Source organism: Talpa europaea (assembly GCF_964194135.1).
Source record: "Talpa europaea genome assembly, chromosome: 8".
In the NCBI taxonomy this organism is placed as follows: Eukaryota; Metazoa; Chordata; class Mammalia; order Eulipotyphla; family Talpidae; genus Talpa; species Talpa europaea.
Window position 1 is genome coordinate 33,430,107 of NC_140075.1, and position 18,996 is coordinate 33,449,102.

The window sequence follows — 18,996 nt, forward strand, 5'->3', positions numbered from 1 at the left end:
TACACAGATTTGTGTTGGCTGATGAATTAATTAGTAATATGCTAGCCATAAGGTATCCTTTTCTTACCTCTAGATCATGAATCAGTTGCAGAATATGCAGGTCTACTTTTAGGACAAACCTGAATGACCAATCACCTTTTGAGTCTAAATATAAAGAAATCCTAGCTGTATTTAGTTCAGAACTAACTTCACTGTTCTGAGGCTCTGTAACTTAGAAAAACCCCCAAAATACTTGAGAAGCCTGAGGTGGAAGTGGAGCAGGAGGAGGCTAGTTTTATATAAATCAGTAAACCAAATTAATTCCCAAGAAATCTTCAGCTACTTATAGTCTTCTGGAATACCTTGTTATAGAATGAAGATGACATAAAAATCAAGCTACAAAGAACTCTCTGACTACAAGTCAAAATGTTGTAGTACCCTTTAAAATATATTAGAGGAAGAAACTGAAATTCAAACAAAACAAAAGACATAAGAATGAATTGAATGGGTTAAAACTGGATAGACTGTTTCAAGTAATGGGTATTTGGTGCATTTAATCAAATAAAAGGCACTCAATAAATACTTGCCAAATGAAAGAATAATCTAACATACGAAGAAGAGAAAAGAGAAATCTAAACATACAGTGCTGAATGATAAAGTTAATGAGGAAAATGCTAACAATAGGTGACTGGGGGTAGAATATATGACTATTATTTGTACTATTACTATTTTTGCAAATTTTTCTAAATCTGAATTTATTTCCAAATTTCAGGTTACAAATTTTGCAGGGATCCTGAATCTAAAGATGTGATTTTCAGACCAATTCTTGCCACTGACGAAATGTTCAAACCTGAGACTGTCTCCACATCTGTAAAATGCAGCTGTTTCCACATCTATATCTACCTAATAAAATAATAATGAGGAAATAATTATATAATGCATGTGAAAGATTTTTTTAAGATCTAAAATGTTATACAAACGTGAGGAATTATTAGTATCCAAATAAACAACAATTAATGGGGATAAAAGTAGGTACTAAAAGAATAGTAATACTGATGATGATTATTAGCTAACAGTAGCTGGGTTTTTATAATATGCCAAGAATATTCTAAGGCTGAACATTCATATGTACTATCTCATTTAATCCTCATAGCACTGCGAGGCAAATGTTATTTTCTCCAGCTTAGAGATAAAGAAAACTGTAAAAATGCTGAATAATTTTGCCAAAGTCACACAGCTAATTAGGGGACGTTATAAAGCAATTCAAGGACATCTTACTTAGATTCTATGCTGATACAGTCAACTGCTTCTACTAAAGACAATACCTCTCCCAGATGTTTTCCATGTCTTTTCCATTTACAGTTTTGTGAGACAGAGTATACTACACATGTGAATTGTCTCACAGCACATATAAAATATTTGGGGTTTCTTAATGATAGACCCTTATCCTTTGTCACATATTGCAATGTATTTTCCCACTTTGTCATTAACCTCATGATTTACCTGTTTTGCTATAAAGAGATTATAAATGTGCAGTTAAATTTATCAAGCTTTTTCTTCTCATGGCTTCTGAATTTTAGAAAGGACTGATCTACTTCAAGATTATTTTAAAAATTGACTCATTTCCTTCTAATACGCTTATAATTTCTTTGCTACAATGAACTTTTAAAAATCTTTGATATTCTGGGATGTATCTAATATCAGCATTGACCAACCTGTATTTTTTACTCAATTCAGTAGGCAGTTATCCCCAACAATCTGAAATGCTACCACTACTACAAATTTGGGTCTTTTCTATTTCAGTATCTACTGTTTATTCCTACAGCTTCTGAGGTTTCATTACTACAGTTCTTCATTACATTTTAAACCTACTCATGCTCACCACTCTTCTCTTTAACTTTTTCTGGCAATTTTCACAAATTATTTTTCCAGAATTTTGGGTTACTTTTCAGCTCTAAAGGACAATATGGTTGTTATCCTGACTGAAAATATATTAAAGATTAATTTGGGGAAAATATTGTTTGTGTGATAACGAATTTTCTTTTCTTTTCCTTTTTTTAAAAAGATTTACTTATTTATGCATACAAGAACTGGGGTACAGGCCAGAGGTATGAGAAGGTGAGAGGATTCACCAGAGACAGAGTGGGGAGCAGAACAGGCACTGACTGAAAATCACTGCTGAGGGGAGCAGTGGGAGAGTAAGGAGAGGTATGCTGCACCATGTGGGTTTCTCCCTGGCCAGCCAGGGATCAAACTCGTGCTGCAGAGGCTTCCGGACAACTTCACAGTGCTGTGCTTATTAACCCCTTGCGCCACCAGGGAGGCCTGATAATGAATTTTCTAATCCAAGAATGAAGCATGCCTTTCAATTTTTTTTTCTTTTATGCTCACCAGAGAATAGTTTTAAAATTTTCCTTATTACATCATCTTTCATTTTTTGTATAATATATGATTTCCCTGTGAAATTCCCACCACCAAATCACATGCACACCATTACCACAGTTCCTAGTGCTCTTCCCACACATGTCCTGATTCTTCTCCCTATACCTCCCCTACAGAATGTCTCTAATCTATGGCTGCCTGTTGATATTGATTTTTACTTTATTATAGTTATTTTCTTCCCCCTGACCCCTTATTTGGTTCCTCCACATTCCACCTATAAGTGAAACCATCCAGTATTTTTCTTTTTCTTTCTGGCTTATTTCACTGAGCATAATCCCTTCCAGCTCCATCCATGTTGTTGTGAAAGGCATGAGTTTATCCTTTTTGATTACTGAATAATATTCCATTGCGTACATATACCATATCTTCTTGATCCAGTCATCTATTTTTGGGCATTTGGGTTGTTTCCATAGCTTACCTACTGTAAATAGTGCTGCTATAAACATAGGTGTGCAGGTGTTCTTCTCAATTAATGTTTTTGTGCCCTTTTGGTAGATACCTAGGAATGGAATTGCTGGATCATATGGAAGTTCCGTTTTTAGTAGTTTGAGGAACCCCCACACAGCTTTCCATAGTGGTTGGACCAGTTTGCACTCCCACCAGCAGTATATGAGAGTTCCTTTCCCTCCACATCCTAGCCAATATTTGTCATTGCTAGTTTTTTTAATATGTGCCATTCTCACTGGTGTAAGGTGGTAACTCATTGTGGTTTTTATTTGCATTTTTTAAAAATAAATTTTATTTTTATATTCCCCATACAATTGCAACCCCCTTATTTTGACCCCAATCTCTCCCCTCCCCAGCCCCCACCCTCCACAGAGTGTCTCTGGTTCATAGTTGTTTGTTGATTTTGATTTTCACTTTCTTATAGTTATTCATTTTCCTGGTCCCTTATTTAAGTTTTCTAGAGTCCTGCTATGAGTGAGACCATCCGGTATTTTTCTTTTTCTTTCTGGCTTATTTCGCTGAGCATGATCCCTTCCAGCGCCATCCATGTTGCTGCAAATGGCATGTGTTTATCTTTTTTGAATGTTGAGTAATATTCCATGGTGTATATGTACCACATCTTCTTGATCCACTCATCCATTTTTGGGCATTTGGGTTGTTTCCAAAGCTTAGCTATTGTAAACAGTGCTGCTATAAACATAGGGGTGCAGTTGCTCTTTGGAATTGATGTTTCTGTGTCCTTTGGGTAAATACCTAGGAGTGGAATTGCTGGATCATATGGAAGCTCCATGTTTAGTAGGTCCAGAAATCTCCACACAGCTCTCCATAGTGGTTGGACCAGTTTGCACTCCCACCAACAGTGCAGGAGAGTTCCTTTTTCTCCACATCCTCGCCAACATTTGTTGTTGCTAGTTTTTTTAATGTGTGCCATTCTCACTGGCATAAGATGGTATCTCATAGTAGTTTTGATTTGCATTTCCTTGATGACAAGTGATGTTGAACATTTTTTCATATGCCTGTTGGCCATTTGCATTTCCTCTTCAGAGAAGTTTCTTTTTAGCTCTTCTGCCCATTTTTTGAAAGGATTATTTTCTTTGTTGTTGTTGAGTCTCATCAGCTCTTTGCAGATTTTTGTCATCAGTCCTTTATCATTAGTGTTGTGTGCAAAAATGTTCTCCCAGTTGGTGGGGTTTCTCTTTGCTTTTGTTATTGTCTCTTTTGCTGTGCAGAAGCTCTTTAATTTGATGTAGTCCCAGCTGTTTATCTTTGCCTTCACTCTCACTGCTTTGGGTGATGTGTCTGTAAAGATGTCTTTGATGTGCATATCACGTAGTGTTACGCCTATATTTCCTTCTATGTATTTTATGGTTGCAGGTCTTATGTCTAAAAAATATGGAACGCTTCACAAATTTGCGTGTCATCCTTGTGCAGGGGCCATGTTAATCTTCTCCGTATTGTTCCAATTTTAGTATATGTGCTGCTGAAGCAAACACTTTATTTGCATTTTTAAAATACCTTTTCTTTTTTTTTAAAGATTTATTTATTTATACAAGCACTGGCTACAGTCAGAAGCGAGGGAGGGTGAGAGAATTCACCAGAGCCAGAGCGGAGAGCAGAACAGGCAGACTGATGAAGTACACTGCTGAGGGGAGCAGTGGGCGGCAGGAGAGGTCTGCACATCTTGTGGGACCCTCGCCCAGCGGCCGGGAATCGAACTGGTGCTGCAGAGGCTGCGGGCAGCTTTGCAACACAGCACTCAACCGCTGTGCCACCGGGGAGGCTCTATTTTTAAAATACTTTATCTTACTTGATGCTATAAGTGAATGGAATATTTTCTCCCATTATATTTTCTAAAATCTATTGTTTGTTAAGGGAATCAAGAAATATTTGTTGAATAGTGTTGTAAAACTGAATAGTCACATGCAAAAGAATGAAACTACAATTTTCTAATTATTTATTTTCTTATATCTTTCTTAATTTTTTGGACAGTATTTGATTTCTCCCCTCAGGTATAGTCTCAACAGTTCTCCCACCACATCACATCACATATAATCCATCACCATAGTTCCTTGTGCTCTTCCTCCCCTGTTTTGACTCCTCTCCCTTTCCTTCCCTGCACCTGCTGTAGGCCTCAGATCTATATTCAGCTTGCAAATTGTCTTTTTTCCTGAAACTTGTATGGTGAAAGTAGAATGTTATTTCACACCACACAAAAAATTAATTCAAAATGAATTAAAAACTTGAATTTAAGAATGGAAACCACAAAATACATGGAAGAAAACTGCACCTCCCCTGGTGGCGCAGGCAGTTGAGTGCTGCGCTGTGAAGCTGTCCGCAGCCTCTGCAGCGCTGGTTCGATTCCAGCCAGCTGGCGAGAATCCCACATGGCGCGGCAGACCTCTCCTGTAGCACCCGCTGCTCCCCTCAGCAGTGTATTTCGTCAGTCCCTGTTCTGTTCCCCGCTCTGTCTCTGGTGAGTCCTCTCACCTTCCCACGCATCTGGCCTGTACCCCGGTTCTTGCATAAATAAATAAACAAATCTTTAAAAAAAAAACCACATGGAAGAAAACATAGGCAAAACATGCTACAACATTGGCTTCAATGTTGTCTTTGGGAACTTGACTAAAATGGCAAGGGAAATAAAAGCAAAAATAAACAAATGGAACTACATTTAACTAAAAGGCTTCTGCACAGGTAAACACACTATCAGTAAAACAAAGGTACTCTATTGATGGAAGAAAATATTTGCATATCATATATCTGATAAGGGGTTAATATCCAAGATCTGCAAAGACCTCACACAATTCAACAAGAAAACAAGCAATCTAATAAAAAATGGGCAGAAGAACTAAAAAGACACATTGCCAAGAAGACACACAGATGGCCAATAAGTACATGTTCATCATTACTTATTATCAAGAAAATGCAAATTCAAAGCACAATGAGATACCACCTTATACCACTGAGAATGGGTCATATCAAAAAGACCAGAAACAAGTGTTAGTAGTGAGGGTATGGAGAAAAAGGAACCCTCTTAGATTTTGGGGGGGGGGGGAAGCAGTGTGGGGGTTTCTCAAAAGACTGCAAATGGATTTGCCATATGACCCAGCTTTCTCTTTGAATAAATTATGCACTTTTTGCTATTTGATAATATAATCCATCTTCAAATGTATTTGCACAGAGTCATATGAAGAATCTTATAATCCTTCTGTATTTGTAGTTCTATGTTTTTTTTCCCCATTCTCCTTTCTAACTGTTTGTAGCTGGGCTTAATCATATTTGTTTGTTTTTCTTGATTGGGATGTTTAGTGAATAATCAATTTGATGACTTTTTTTAAAGAAAAGCAAGAATTAAATTTATATGTCGATTCTACTCTTCTAATTCATTACATTCTGTGTCCAGCTACCCATAATTACTTTCATTTGTAACAGGATTATAAATTATTTACTCTTATCAAAATGCTTAACAAAAAGTATCATGAGTTCATCTTTTAATTGTGAATTGATTCATCTTTAGAGAAATAAAAAATGTAATTATCAAATCCTTAATTTCTCTTGTACAGAACTCCTCACATTCAAATATTAGAATATAAAAATCAAGATTAGCAACAGAATTCAAATTAACCAATACATATAACATTTCTATTGCATCAAATTTACAATTCAAAAAAATCAATATTCTTACCTCTTTTGTAGTACCTGCTCTTCCAGGTTCATGACTTAAACAAAAAGGGCCAGTTTTCCATGCCTCTGTGTCTCCACAGTCACAAAATCCTCCTCCAGTAGAAGTATGCATCTGATAAATGAAAAATGAGTTTGTCTTGATTTCAAAATGCATTACAAAGCAAGGAAGAATGATTAAGATTACTCAAATAATAAATTCTCCTCAATACTTCATCTTAATTGCCTTTTTTTTTTTAAAGATTTATTTACTTATTTATACAAGCACTGGGTAGAGTCAGAAGCATGGGAGGGTGAGAGAATTCACCAGAGCCAGAGCGGGGAGCAGAGCAGGCAGAAGGACCAAAGTACACTGCTGAGGGGAGCAGCTGGCGGCAGGAGAGGTCTGCGCGCCATGTGGGACCCTCCTCCAGTGGCCGGGGAGCAGCCAGGGATCGAACCGGCACATAAGAGGCTGTGGGCAGCTTCGCAACCCAGCGCTCAACTGCTGCGCCACCGGGGAGGCCCCTTAATTGCCTTTAACATAACAGAAATGAGGCATATCAAAAACCATTTTGTGATCTTTCCACTACAGTTGTATGCAGGTAGTCTGTGTCTCTATCTGTGACTACTATCTGGCAACAAGAGCAAAGGGGAATACGGTCTTTTCAGGAGGTCTCTGAAGGCCAGATCCCTGCTTCTTGAGCTTGTGAAGGGGAGCAAGCAAACCTGAGCAAAACAGGTTAGAAGACACACCCTCAGGTTGCAAATTAATGACTGATTACCAGTATGTGATCAACAATTTCAGTACCAGAGCAAGGAACATAGGCCTGCTACGAGATTTTGAATGCTGGAGAATGGTAATGAGCACCAGAGTGTAAGGTGGCCATGGCAGCAGCTCTACCCAAAAGGCTACATTGCCAGAGGAGGGTCAGCATGCTTCAGGAGGGGCGTAGTCTGAAGTCTCAAGGATCAGTGGTCACCATTAATTTGGACTCTAAAAACTCAGGGTTTTTAAAACAGTTGATGTAGAAACATGTTCCTCTTGGGCCGAGTGCCTGAGAGGCCATTCTTATCAAGGATAGATTCAAGAAATGTATTTCGCAACCTTTTTTCAGGACAGACATTTTTGGTGTCATTAAAGTCACAGATTTTCTAGTAGTTACCCTTGCTCAATAGGAGCATCTATGTTTTTATAATATTGTGTAAACTGGTTGTTATATTGGTTGAGGGTTTGAGTTCTGTAAGCTAGAAACTTAATTCCTCCTGAAATTATGCCACCACACAATTACCATAAATACTGTTAAAAATAAAGCATTCTGATTAGTGAACAACAAAAATCCTGAACACTTAGTCACAACAAAAATGAACCTTCAAAACTGATAAATGATATATATTCTAATTTTTAAAATTTTTTTTTAAATTTTTGTACTAATAGAGGACAGACTTAGAAGTGTGCAAAAAACAATCTAACAACACCCAGAATGTCTGAATGAGATTTTCTGTCTAAAAACACTTTTTAAGGAACTCTCCTATACTGCTGGTGGGAATGCAAACTGGTTCAACCACTATGGAAAGCTGTGTGGAGGTTCTTCAAACTACTGAAAATGGAGCTAACATATGACCCAGCAATTCTACTCCTAGGACTCTACCCAGAGGACACAAAAGCATTAATTCAAAAAGATACCTGCACCCCTATGTTTATTGCAGCAATATTCACAATTGGTAAGCTATGGACACAACTCAAATGTCCAAAAACAGATGACTGGATCAAGAAGTTGTGGTATATATATATATATATATATATATATATATATATATATAGAATAGAATACAATTCAGCAATCAAAAAAGACAAACTCATGCCATTTGTAGCAATATGGATGAAGCCTGAAGGGATTATGCTCAGTGAAATAAGCCAGAGGAAAAAGAAAATTATTGAATGTTTTTACTTATAGGAGGAATATAGGGGAACCAAATAAGGGATCAGGGGGAAAATAATAATAATAATAATAATAATAATAATAATAAAAAAACAAGACTAGCTGGCAACCATAAATAAGAAACAATATGCAAGGGAGGGAGAGGAAAAGGGATCAAAACAGGGGAGAGAAGAGCACAAGGAACTGTGGTGATGCTTCAGGGGTGAACTGGCGTTGGGAATTTTACAAGGAATACACAATGATGTAAAAGATATAAATAAAAAATAAATTATGAAATAAAAATAAAAATACTTTAAAAGATTCAAAAGATTTTTAAATCATTACAACACTTATATAGTACTTATTTATATGTACTTGTATCGTACTTAAGAAGTGTATAAAGCATTTTCATCTATACTAATGTCCCAAAGCAATTAAAACTTATTCATATTTTTCTTTTGAGGGCTACTGTAAAAAAAAAAATTATCTAAAACACACTAGTCCAGATAGCAGATGATGACAATTACCTGACTGAATCTTCCCCCAAAGCATATAATTAACAAGGAAAACAGTAAAACAACACATTATGTGTATTTACACCTTTACTAGGAGACAAAAAGTTAATCACCACAACCTTCAAATGACTTCTTCCACTAGAGTTCCCATTGCCTATCACTTAAGCCTGGGAATGCAGACAATAAGAGACGGGAGCTTAAGAGACTCCATGAAAGAGGTGGGTCTATAGGACTGAAATGAAGTAAAGACAAATTCATACACAAAAAGAGAAAAGCCAGTGCTAAAGTACAAACACTAAACCCAGGTTGAGATTTGGCGGTTCACAGGAAAAATGATCAGGACCAGAAGTGGCAACCTCAGAGAAGCATTGCTTTTGTAAGTAAATCAACTATGTTTTGTTTTTTTTTTAAGTAGTTACCTCTTAAAGATGTGGTAGAAGGATCTAAGGAGGAATAAAGTTCCCACGGAAACAAGAGAGAAACAGAACATGCCAAACCCTCCCCTCACTTCACCACTACCACCACAAAAGAAATTACACCAGAAAAGCACAGCATTGACAGAAGAGGGCGCTTGTGAATCCTGATCATGAAAAGAAAAGAACAGAATAAAGTATACTATATTTATATAAAACTATTGCCTCCCAAAAAGCAAATGATGCAAATAAAGGCTAAGAACCATCATGAAGGTGAAGAAAACTGTTAATACAACACTCCAAACTAAATCACAGAGCCTCAAAGAAGCATGTGAGTATATGAAAACTCTGATCAGATTCAAGCACCTTTAATAATAAAAAAATAGGGGGGAAAATGGACAAACAACAAGGAGCAAATAAAATGAGACTTGAATTCAGGGGAAAATACAGAAGATAACAAGAAAATCATATCAGAAATAAGTTCTAAGTAACAAATTGTCCAACTCAAATAGCATTAAAACATAAAAAGCATTAAAAAGCTAACAAACAGCATTACAATAAATCAGAAAAACAGTCGAGAAAATGAAAATGAGATGAAGTAAAATAATACAGGGACAGAGAAAAAGTGGTTGAAATAGAAGACAGAGTTACCATAGTATAACTGAATCATTGAAGAAAATCAAAACAATGGAACAGAGCTAATATTTAAAACTATAATTTGAGAAAATGTCTTGAAAATAAAGGAAGAGTTTAATCTACACATTGAAAGGTTCCATAAGTAACTGAGAAAAAGGTCATCCAGTATGATCAAGTCCAAAATAAACCCTACTATATTAGTTTACTTTTAAAAGTCCTGAGGGCATTCAAGCAGAAGGCTAAAATAACACGATGGTCCACTGTGGTATCAGTTTCAATAACAACATACAAAACAAGACAATAACACAGCAACCTCTTCATGGAAAGAAATGGGTAAAATAAGGGTATTATTTCCAGCCAACCTATAGCATACAATTTTAAATATGTCAGAAATTAGGGAACTCTATAGAACCTTCTTTGAGCAGAGATCCACAAATTTTCTGTACAAAGGAACTGATTTTCAATATTTTAGGCTTCGCAGGCCAGATAATCATTGCTGAATTACTGAATTATAATGTTGTAGAATAGAAACAGCCACAAATGAATGATTATGGATATGTCCCAATAAATCTTTTTATGAAACTGTATTTTAACATTGTTTTAATTTCATGAGCTTTTCAAGCATCATAAAATGTTCTTTTCACCCAACGATTTAAAAATATAAAAACCATGTGTAGCTTGTAGGTCATTTAAAAAAAATAGGCAATGAGACAGATCTGACCCACAAACTGTAGTTCATCAACCCTTATAAGATGAGCTTCATCTGACTAAAAAGGTGATTGGGGAAACATGAAGAAAAATAAAGACAGCTGTTGAATATATATTTAACACTAGAACTAAGAACAAATCAAGGGTGAGGATACAGAAGAATATAAACATTATGTGACCTGACAATCAGAAAGAGAACAACTGAAAAATGGGAGAAGGGAAAGAGAAAGTAACATAAGGTCAACTACCATAAAGACAGTAGGAAGGAATCAAAGATATCAATTGATAAGACTAAATAATAAAAAGCGTATGGGTAAAAAGAAATAAAAGCACTATAAAATTATTAATAAAGAGGTAAACACTGGGAAAAAACATTCCAAAAGAAATTAGAATCTATAAATCAAATTTTCTTCCTTAATATTTACAGCATATTAAAAAACTACACTTATTTATAATTACTTAAAATGTAGGTATATTAAAAGAAAGCAAAAGCATAAACTTTGACTAAAGCATGCCATGAAAGTGAGCCACAAAATTGACATATAAAATATCTGGTAAATTTAACAACATACAAATTTAAGTTATCAATGATAAATGATAACATAAAACAAGTTTAAAAGAAAACAGATCTTATTAAAGTTTAACAATACACTAAATTGGGCCTCCCCGGTGGCTCAGCAGTTGAGCGCTGGGTTGCGAAGCTGCCCTCAGCCTCTGCAGTGCCGGTTTGATCCCTGGCTGCTCCCCGGCCACTGGAGGAGGGTCCCACATGGCGCGCAGACCTCTCCTGCCGCCCGCTGCTCCCCTCAGCAGTGTACCTTGGTCCTTCTGCCTGCTCTGCTCCCCGCTCTGGCTCTGGTGAATTCTCTCACCCTCCCACGCTTCTGACTGTACCCAGTGCTTGTATAAATAATAAATAAATAAATAAATAAATAAATAAAGCACAAATGTTAAAAAAAAACAAAAACAATACACTAAATTAGGTTACTGAAGAGAAATTAAAATATATGCACATACAAAGACTTGTACTTTAGTGTTTACAGCAGCTTTATTTAAAAGCTGGAAATAACACAAATGTTTAGCTGGTGAACAGATAATAAATTCTGGCACATTTATACAATGCATAATACTTAGTAACAAAAAGGAACAAACTGTTGATAAGTGAATGACTCTCAAAGGCATTATGCTATATGAAGCAAGCCAAGAAAAAGTAAAAAGACTGGTTAGAGACAGGTATGGAGAAAGAATGTTCTCATATCCTTTTAATGGGAATGTAAGTTGGCACAGCAATTAAAGAAAGACATACTGCAAAAATCTTTCAAAATTATAAAGGCAAATAACCTTCAATTCCAGAAAATGTACCTTTAAGAATCTTGTCTTAGGCATTCTTGAATATATACTTGTTTATATGAAAATAAAGGTATATAATTATATATACATTCCAATATCTGATGATCAGTGAAAAATTGGAAACTCTTAATTGTATAAAAAGGGGGAAAGGTTAAATATATGATATATATACACAAGGAATATATACAGCAATTTAATAAGGCTAGAGTTATTATTATTGATATATATTAACATATATCAATATAGCACCGCCACATTATATACTGTCAACTTAAAAACAAATTGCAAATCAACATACAATAGACATACATACGACATACATAAACATCCCTGCATAAAGATCTGTAAGACTGTAAGCTAAACTGTTCAGTTTAACAAAGAAATTTTGTTGGGTAGTGTCTAAATAGCTCACTTGCACCAAGAATATTTTAATGGCTTTGTTTTTTGGGGGGACTGTGTGCCCATAAAGCCAGCCGAATTCAGGAAGCTGGTCCCTTGGGGTGTCCAGTTAGGAGAAGACTGCTAGAGACCCGACCCAGAGCGAGTGCCCTAATCCAACCTGTGAGAATCTTAAAATCTTTTCAGAGATCTCTGTTATAAAGAAAGTGGCTAAAAGACCCTTAATAGTAAAAAAGAAAAAAAAGCTGGCAACTCTAATTTCTATTTATATTCTATTTTGCTTTAAATTTTGAAAAGGGAAGTTTTAGTGTATTCCCTAAGTATTTTCAATGCTGTTGTATTTAAAAAACAAACATGTTAATAAATTTTCATCATGTAGCATTACATAATGTGTAAGGAAAGATATTAAGATAAACCCTGTAGTTATTTCAATAGTTAAATTTTAACTGTCAGCTCTGTCTGTGAGTTAGCCCCTTTGATCATAACACTTGATATATCAATGAATGTTTGCTGAAAATCTGTATCCCAGGTATTGTAAAAGAAATACTAAAATATGATACTTGGACCTTGTCCTTGAGGGTTTATGGTCAGGGGAAGATAAAGGACATATAAATATATCACTGCAATTAGCAAATAAAGACAGAGGCATACACAGGCTAAAAACAAAGGGAAGAAAAGATTGTTAGTGGGTTTTGTTTTCTTCTCTATATTTATTCAAATCAACTCTGGAATGTAGTCAATAAAAGAGTACCCTGTTATTCTCAAGGCTACCAGATGGCCTAGCTTTTAGTATCACCTTCCAAGACACAAGAAATCCCTAGTTCGGTGAACTCAGCCACTATTTTGGTTCGAGTTAATCAGAGTTGTAATATTTTTCTGATCTTGGCTTCTTGGAATTAATCTATTCGTTAAATCAGACTCTGGTCCTGTCAATAAATATTATGGCAAAATAAACAAAGATCTTAAGTTCCTATTATCTAGGAAGATAACAAAGTAACAGTGCAAGGGTATTCTACATTCACCACTCCAAAATAAGTAAAGACAAAGAACATTAAGAACAATCAATAAAATACATTTTAAAAGTAATGGGAGAGGGCCTCCCCGGTGGCGCAGCGGTTGAGCGCTGGGTTGCGAAGCTGCCCGTGGCCGGTTCGATCCCCGGCTGCTCCCCGGCCACCGGAGGAGGGTCCCACATGGCGCGCAGACCTCTCCTGCCGCCCGCTGCTCCCCTCAGCAGTGTACTTCGGTCCTTCTGCCTGCTCTGCTCCCCGCTCTGGCTCTGGTGAATTCTCTCACCCTCCCGCGCTTCTGACTGTACCCAGTGCATGTATAAACAAAAAACAAACAAACAAACCAGCAAAACAAATAAATAAAGCATGCCTCTAAAAAAAAAAAAAAAAAAAAAAAAAAAAGTAATGGGAGATTTTTTTCAAGTCAGGTTCAGTTTAAAGATTTTACTTTAAAAGGTTTCTGCAAGTTCACATGTACTACTGCTTGGTGTAATTCTTTCCTAATGCAATTTGGCAAAATATACTAGGAATCTTTAAAAACCCACAAGTAAAAATTAATCAACTTTATTTGATAGAGCAGTTTTAGGCTTAAAGAAAAATTGAGGAGAAACCCCAAGTTCTTATACACTCCTCCCCATCATACAACTTTCCCTATTATTAACACCTTGCATTAGAGTGGTATATTTGCTATAATTCAGGAATCAATGTTGATACATTATTAACTAAAATACATAATTTACATCAGGGTTGCACATTTTCTTTATGTTGCACATTTTCTGATTTTGGCAAACTATCATGACATGTGCATACAACCAGAGTATCTTACAAATCTCCTAAAAATCCTCTGTGCCTCACTTATTTATAATGATTCCTCCTACCACTATCCCCCAGCCCATGGCAACCACTTAACTTTTTACTGTCTCTATACCATTACCTTTTCCAGAATGTCAGAAAGCCAGAGTCACACAGTATGAAGCATTTTTACAATGGTTTCCGTCACACAGCAATATACACTTAAATTCCTGCCATGTTGATTCTTTAGTTTGGTAGCTAATTTCTTTTTATTGCTGAATAATTTTCCACTGTATTATCAATCTACCAAAATTTGTTTATCCATTCACCTCTACACAGACATCTTGGTTGCTTCCAAATTTTGGCAAACACAAAGAAAAAGGTGCCAGAGACATCTCTGACCTGTTTTTTATGTGGACCTAAGTTCAGTTAATCTAGGTAAATACCAAGAAGCACACCTGATGAACTATATGGTTACAGTATATTTATCTCTGTAATAACTGCTAAATGCCTTCCAAAGTTGTACCAATTTGTCCCACAAGAAATGAGTTAGAGTTCCTGCTGCTCTACATCCTCACCAGCAGTTGGCGTTGACAGTGTTTTGGATCTTGTCTATTCTAATAATTGTGTAGTGGTATCTCTGTTTTAATTTGCTATTCCCCAGTGACATATGATGTGGAGCATCTTTTCATGTGTTTATTTGCATCTGCATATCTGTTGGTGAAGTGTCTGCTTCAGGTCTTTTGTCCATTTTCTAATTGGGTTGTTCACTTGCTTATTGTTGAGCTTAGGAGTTCCTTTTATATATTTATCAGATACATATTTTGCAAAGATTTTTCAGTCAATATGTGGTTTGCCTTTTTATTTTCTGAAATGTCCATATTTTTAACTTCTGAGAATCTATACTAAAGGAATTCTACACACACAAAAAAGATTAACATAGAAACATGTTCACTTCAATACTGTTTACTATTTAAAAGACTGAAACCCAAAATGATTCTCCAACAGTTGGTAAACAGGTTAAATTATAGTAAAGTATTACATACACAATATGGTCTAAAATAAATACCAACATCAAATGCATAAATATACATATTTTGCTCTTTCCATTTAAAAGTATAATGAAGACTATTTTTTCTTTTATAGCTCTTTTACAATTTGATTTTAAAATTTCAATTTTTTTCTGATTTAAGGAGATGGCTATATGTATATATTATTTTTATAATTTGGCTTTATCATTTAACTACAGAAATATTTATCTTTATTAAAATAACCTTTAATAATATGTATTTTATTTGTTTTCAGGAGAAAATGAGAGGTTTACAGTTTATCTTTTCAAGGTACTATGGCAGTATGTTCTCTTGTTCATGTTTATCTTTTTGTGTATATGTGAGAATATTTTAAGTTCTAATTTATTGGCAAATTTAACTACACAGTACAGTATTATCACTTATAATCACCATGCTATACATTAAATCCTGAGATTTTACTCATCTTTTTAAGGATAAACTACTAAAAAGCTGGAGATCATGAAGAAGAGTAACAGCAAAACAAATAGGAAAAAGCCCTCAACTTCATTAGCAATTAGGAAAATGAAATTAAGATCACAAAAACATAACATACAATTACATACCACAATACAAGATAAAATTTAAAAAATTAACAACACCAAATCTTGCAAGAATGTGAACAATGTAAACACTCACACACAGCTGGAGAACCTTTAAAATAGAATAATCATTTTGGAAAACAGTCTTAAATTACCTACTATGAATCTAATTATCTATTAAGGTTGATATACCTAGAGTTCAGTAATTCTATTGATACATAGTCTACAAAAACTCCTCTACATGTGTACCAAAATACACACACAAAAATGTTCATAGCAGAATTGTTCATAATAGCCCCAAGTTGGAATAATTTACATATCCATACAATGAATAAAGACATGATTAGGTCAACTGACAAGCTACAGTTACATACATACATACAGTATTACGTATGTACTCAGCAAGAAAATGCTACTCAACAAGAAAAATATGAGATATGACTTCATCTATATAAAGACCAAAACAGATAAAACTAGTTGATATTGTTTTGGAGATAAACTAAAAAGGGAATCAAGGAAATGTATCACAAAACAGAAGAGAGGTTATTGTAAGGGGGAGCGGTGAGAAGAATCAGAAACTAGAAGGGACAAATCAGAGGCCTCTCGGAGCTAGCAATGTCTGATTTCTTTTTTTAGAAGATGATATTGACATTATTATTGACAATGTTCAGGTGGTTTTACAACACAGTTATGGAAGCACATTAAAAGTTATATAAAAATTACCAGGGAGCCTGCATGGTGCTTTCTGCTAGCTGTGCTCTAAGTGCTTGAGGGGTATTTGCAAAGTTCATGATAATAATGCTCTGAGTAGGGCCTCCCACCGTGGCGCAGCAGTTGAGCACTGGGCTACGAAGCTGCCCGTAGCCTCTGCAGCGCCGGTTTGATCCCCGGCCGGCGAGGGTCCCACATGGCGCCAGAGCAGACCTCTCCTGCTGCGCCCGCTGCTTCCCTCAGCAGTGTCTTTGGTCCATCTGCCTGTTCTGCTCCCCACTCTAGCTCTGGTGAATTCTCTCACCCTCCCACGCTTCTGACTGCACCCAGTGCTTGTATAAATAAATAAATAAATCTTAAAAAAAAAAAAATGCTCTGAGTTTTTATAATTTTAAGAAAGTGTTTTTGTACATTTCTTTTCAATTAGTGTCAAATCTGTCACTATTTCTTGACCTAAGTATTGGTTACAAAGGTGTTCACCTTATAGTTACTGTTTAAACTATTCATACGTTTTATGTAATCTTTTATATTAAAATTGCTTATCTCTCAAAAAAATTGTGAGGGATTGCCTCTTGGTAGTAGCTGTCCTATCACATATTATGTTTAACCAGTGCTAAAGGTTGACATATCAAAGCTGTTATAGCAGGAATTCAAGTACCCTCAGGAATTTGAACTAGATAGCCATCAGATTCCTGCTAACCTACAGGTTTTATGGATCTACTTTCATACCTTGTAACGATGATTTTTATGAACACTATTCTGGAAGCAGTCCATACAGAGTACACATGTTGGATCAATTGCACAGTCCCTGAAAAAGATTAAAAATTAGATTCCAAAATTTAGATGACTCCTACTGATCTTTAAGGTACAACCATAATACACTGTGAATGAGTTTTCTGTATGGTACACAAACTGAATGTGAAAATGTTTCAAAAATTGGATTTCTAATAACTTTTAGCAATATTTATTTTTTTCCATTCAGGCATTTTTTTTGTACTTTGTACTTTTATCTGGTTTTCAATTGTTAAGTAACAATTCCAAATTTATTTTAGAAAAATGATCAGCTTTACTATCATCTTACCCTATTACATTTATGTATATAAACACGGATTGTTCACTGGTAAAGGAGATCTGAATATAGACAAAATTCATTAGGATGCAAGCAATATATGGACAGAGATTTGCTTTTATTTAATACTTTGATATGTCTCAAGCACCTACAATAGTGTCTGGCATATGTTAGGTGTTCAATTAATATTTATTAAATGAATGAAAATAATTCAATCTCTCTTAATCTCTTCCCTAATGAAAACTAAGAAGTTCTATTTTTAATATTTTCAGGGAAACATTACGAACAATATAAATTAGTGCAAAATATAAAATTAATTTTAAAAACATTTTATTTAGAAGAATTGAATCAATAGAATTGGTTTTTAAAATTAATTTTAAAAGGCTAATAGGAAGTAAAGATTGCCTAAAAGTATTCTCTAAAATATATCTGATCTACTGACCTAATTAGAGCAGGATTTCTCAAACTCAGAAGTACTGACACTTTGAAACAGATAGCATTTATCGGGGCTAGAAGGTCTGTCCTATGCATTGTAGGGTATTTAACAAAACTCTGGCCTCTATCCTGACACTAGATGCCAGTACCATTTCCCTAGTTCTGATAATTTAAAATGTCTCCATGACACTTTTGGAGAAATGAGCTATACAAATGTCTGTTATGCTTTCATTGGAGATCATTTGGTTTCAGCTAAAAACACAAGATGATAAATGAATTTTATTACACTATATAGCAAAACAGGACACAAAACACAAAAGTTGACTTTTTTCCTGAGGAAAGCACAGGATAAAGATAACATTTTCTAAACAACTGCTAATTATACACAAACCAGTCAAACCTAGAATTATACTGAAACAAAAAACAATTCTGTTTTTATAAAGTCTAAAAATTCACACTCCTAAGCTACTTTTAATAAAGGGAAAAAAACTAAGAGTGTTGCTAAGATCTAAAAGTTGAAAATTTCAGGCAAAAGTAGGGAGTGAAAAATGTTTTGTTACCATGATGTTTGAGTCTCACACAGAGGACAAAAAGTCTAAAGCTATTTCTAGTTTCCCTACTACTGACTTTCTCTATCCAATTAAATTCCAACTGCTTGTACAGCATCACAATCCTGTGACACAAATCTTGCTTGGTGACAAAACATTATTTATACCACTCACTATGCATATTCATAGATTTCTTATAGAAATAATAAATGTGATTATAGATTCCTGCCCTGACTCTACTGGGAAAGTATTTAGAATTCTGAAAGCTACCTGGCCCCAAAAGCCTCAGATGGGAGTAGGTGGACTACATTATAAACAAGACACAAATCTATCACTTACATACTTTTGGAG

General features: G+C 35.2%; 1 protein-coding gene across 1 annotated transcript in view; it reads right to left on the reverse strand.

Moving 5' to 3' along the window:
• Positions 1-18,996, reverse strand: part of UBR1 (ubiquitin protein ligase E3 component n-recognin 1) — a gene marked incomplete at both ends in the record, with an annotated part of 112,708 nt that overhangs the window by 81,425 nt on the left and 12,287 nt on the right. The window contains 2 exons of the mRNA XM_084240985.1: positions 6,554-6,664; positions 17,323-17,401. Of these exons, the coding sequence (XP_084097111.1) occupies positions 6,554-6,664; positions 17,323-17,401 (190 nt within the window). The remainder of the gene's footprint in view (positions 1-6,553; positions 6,665-17,322; positions 17,402-18,996) is intronic.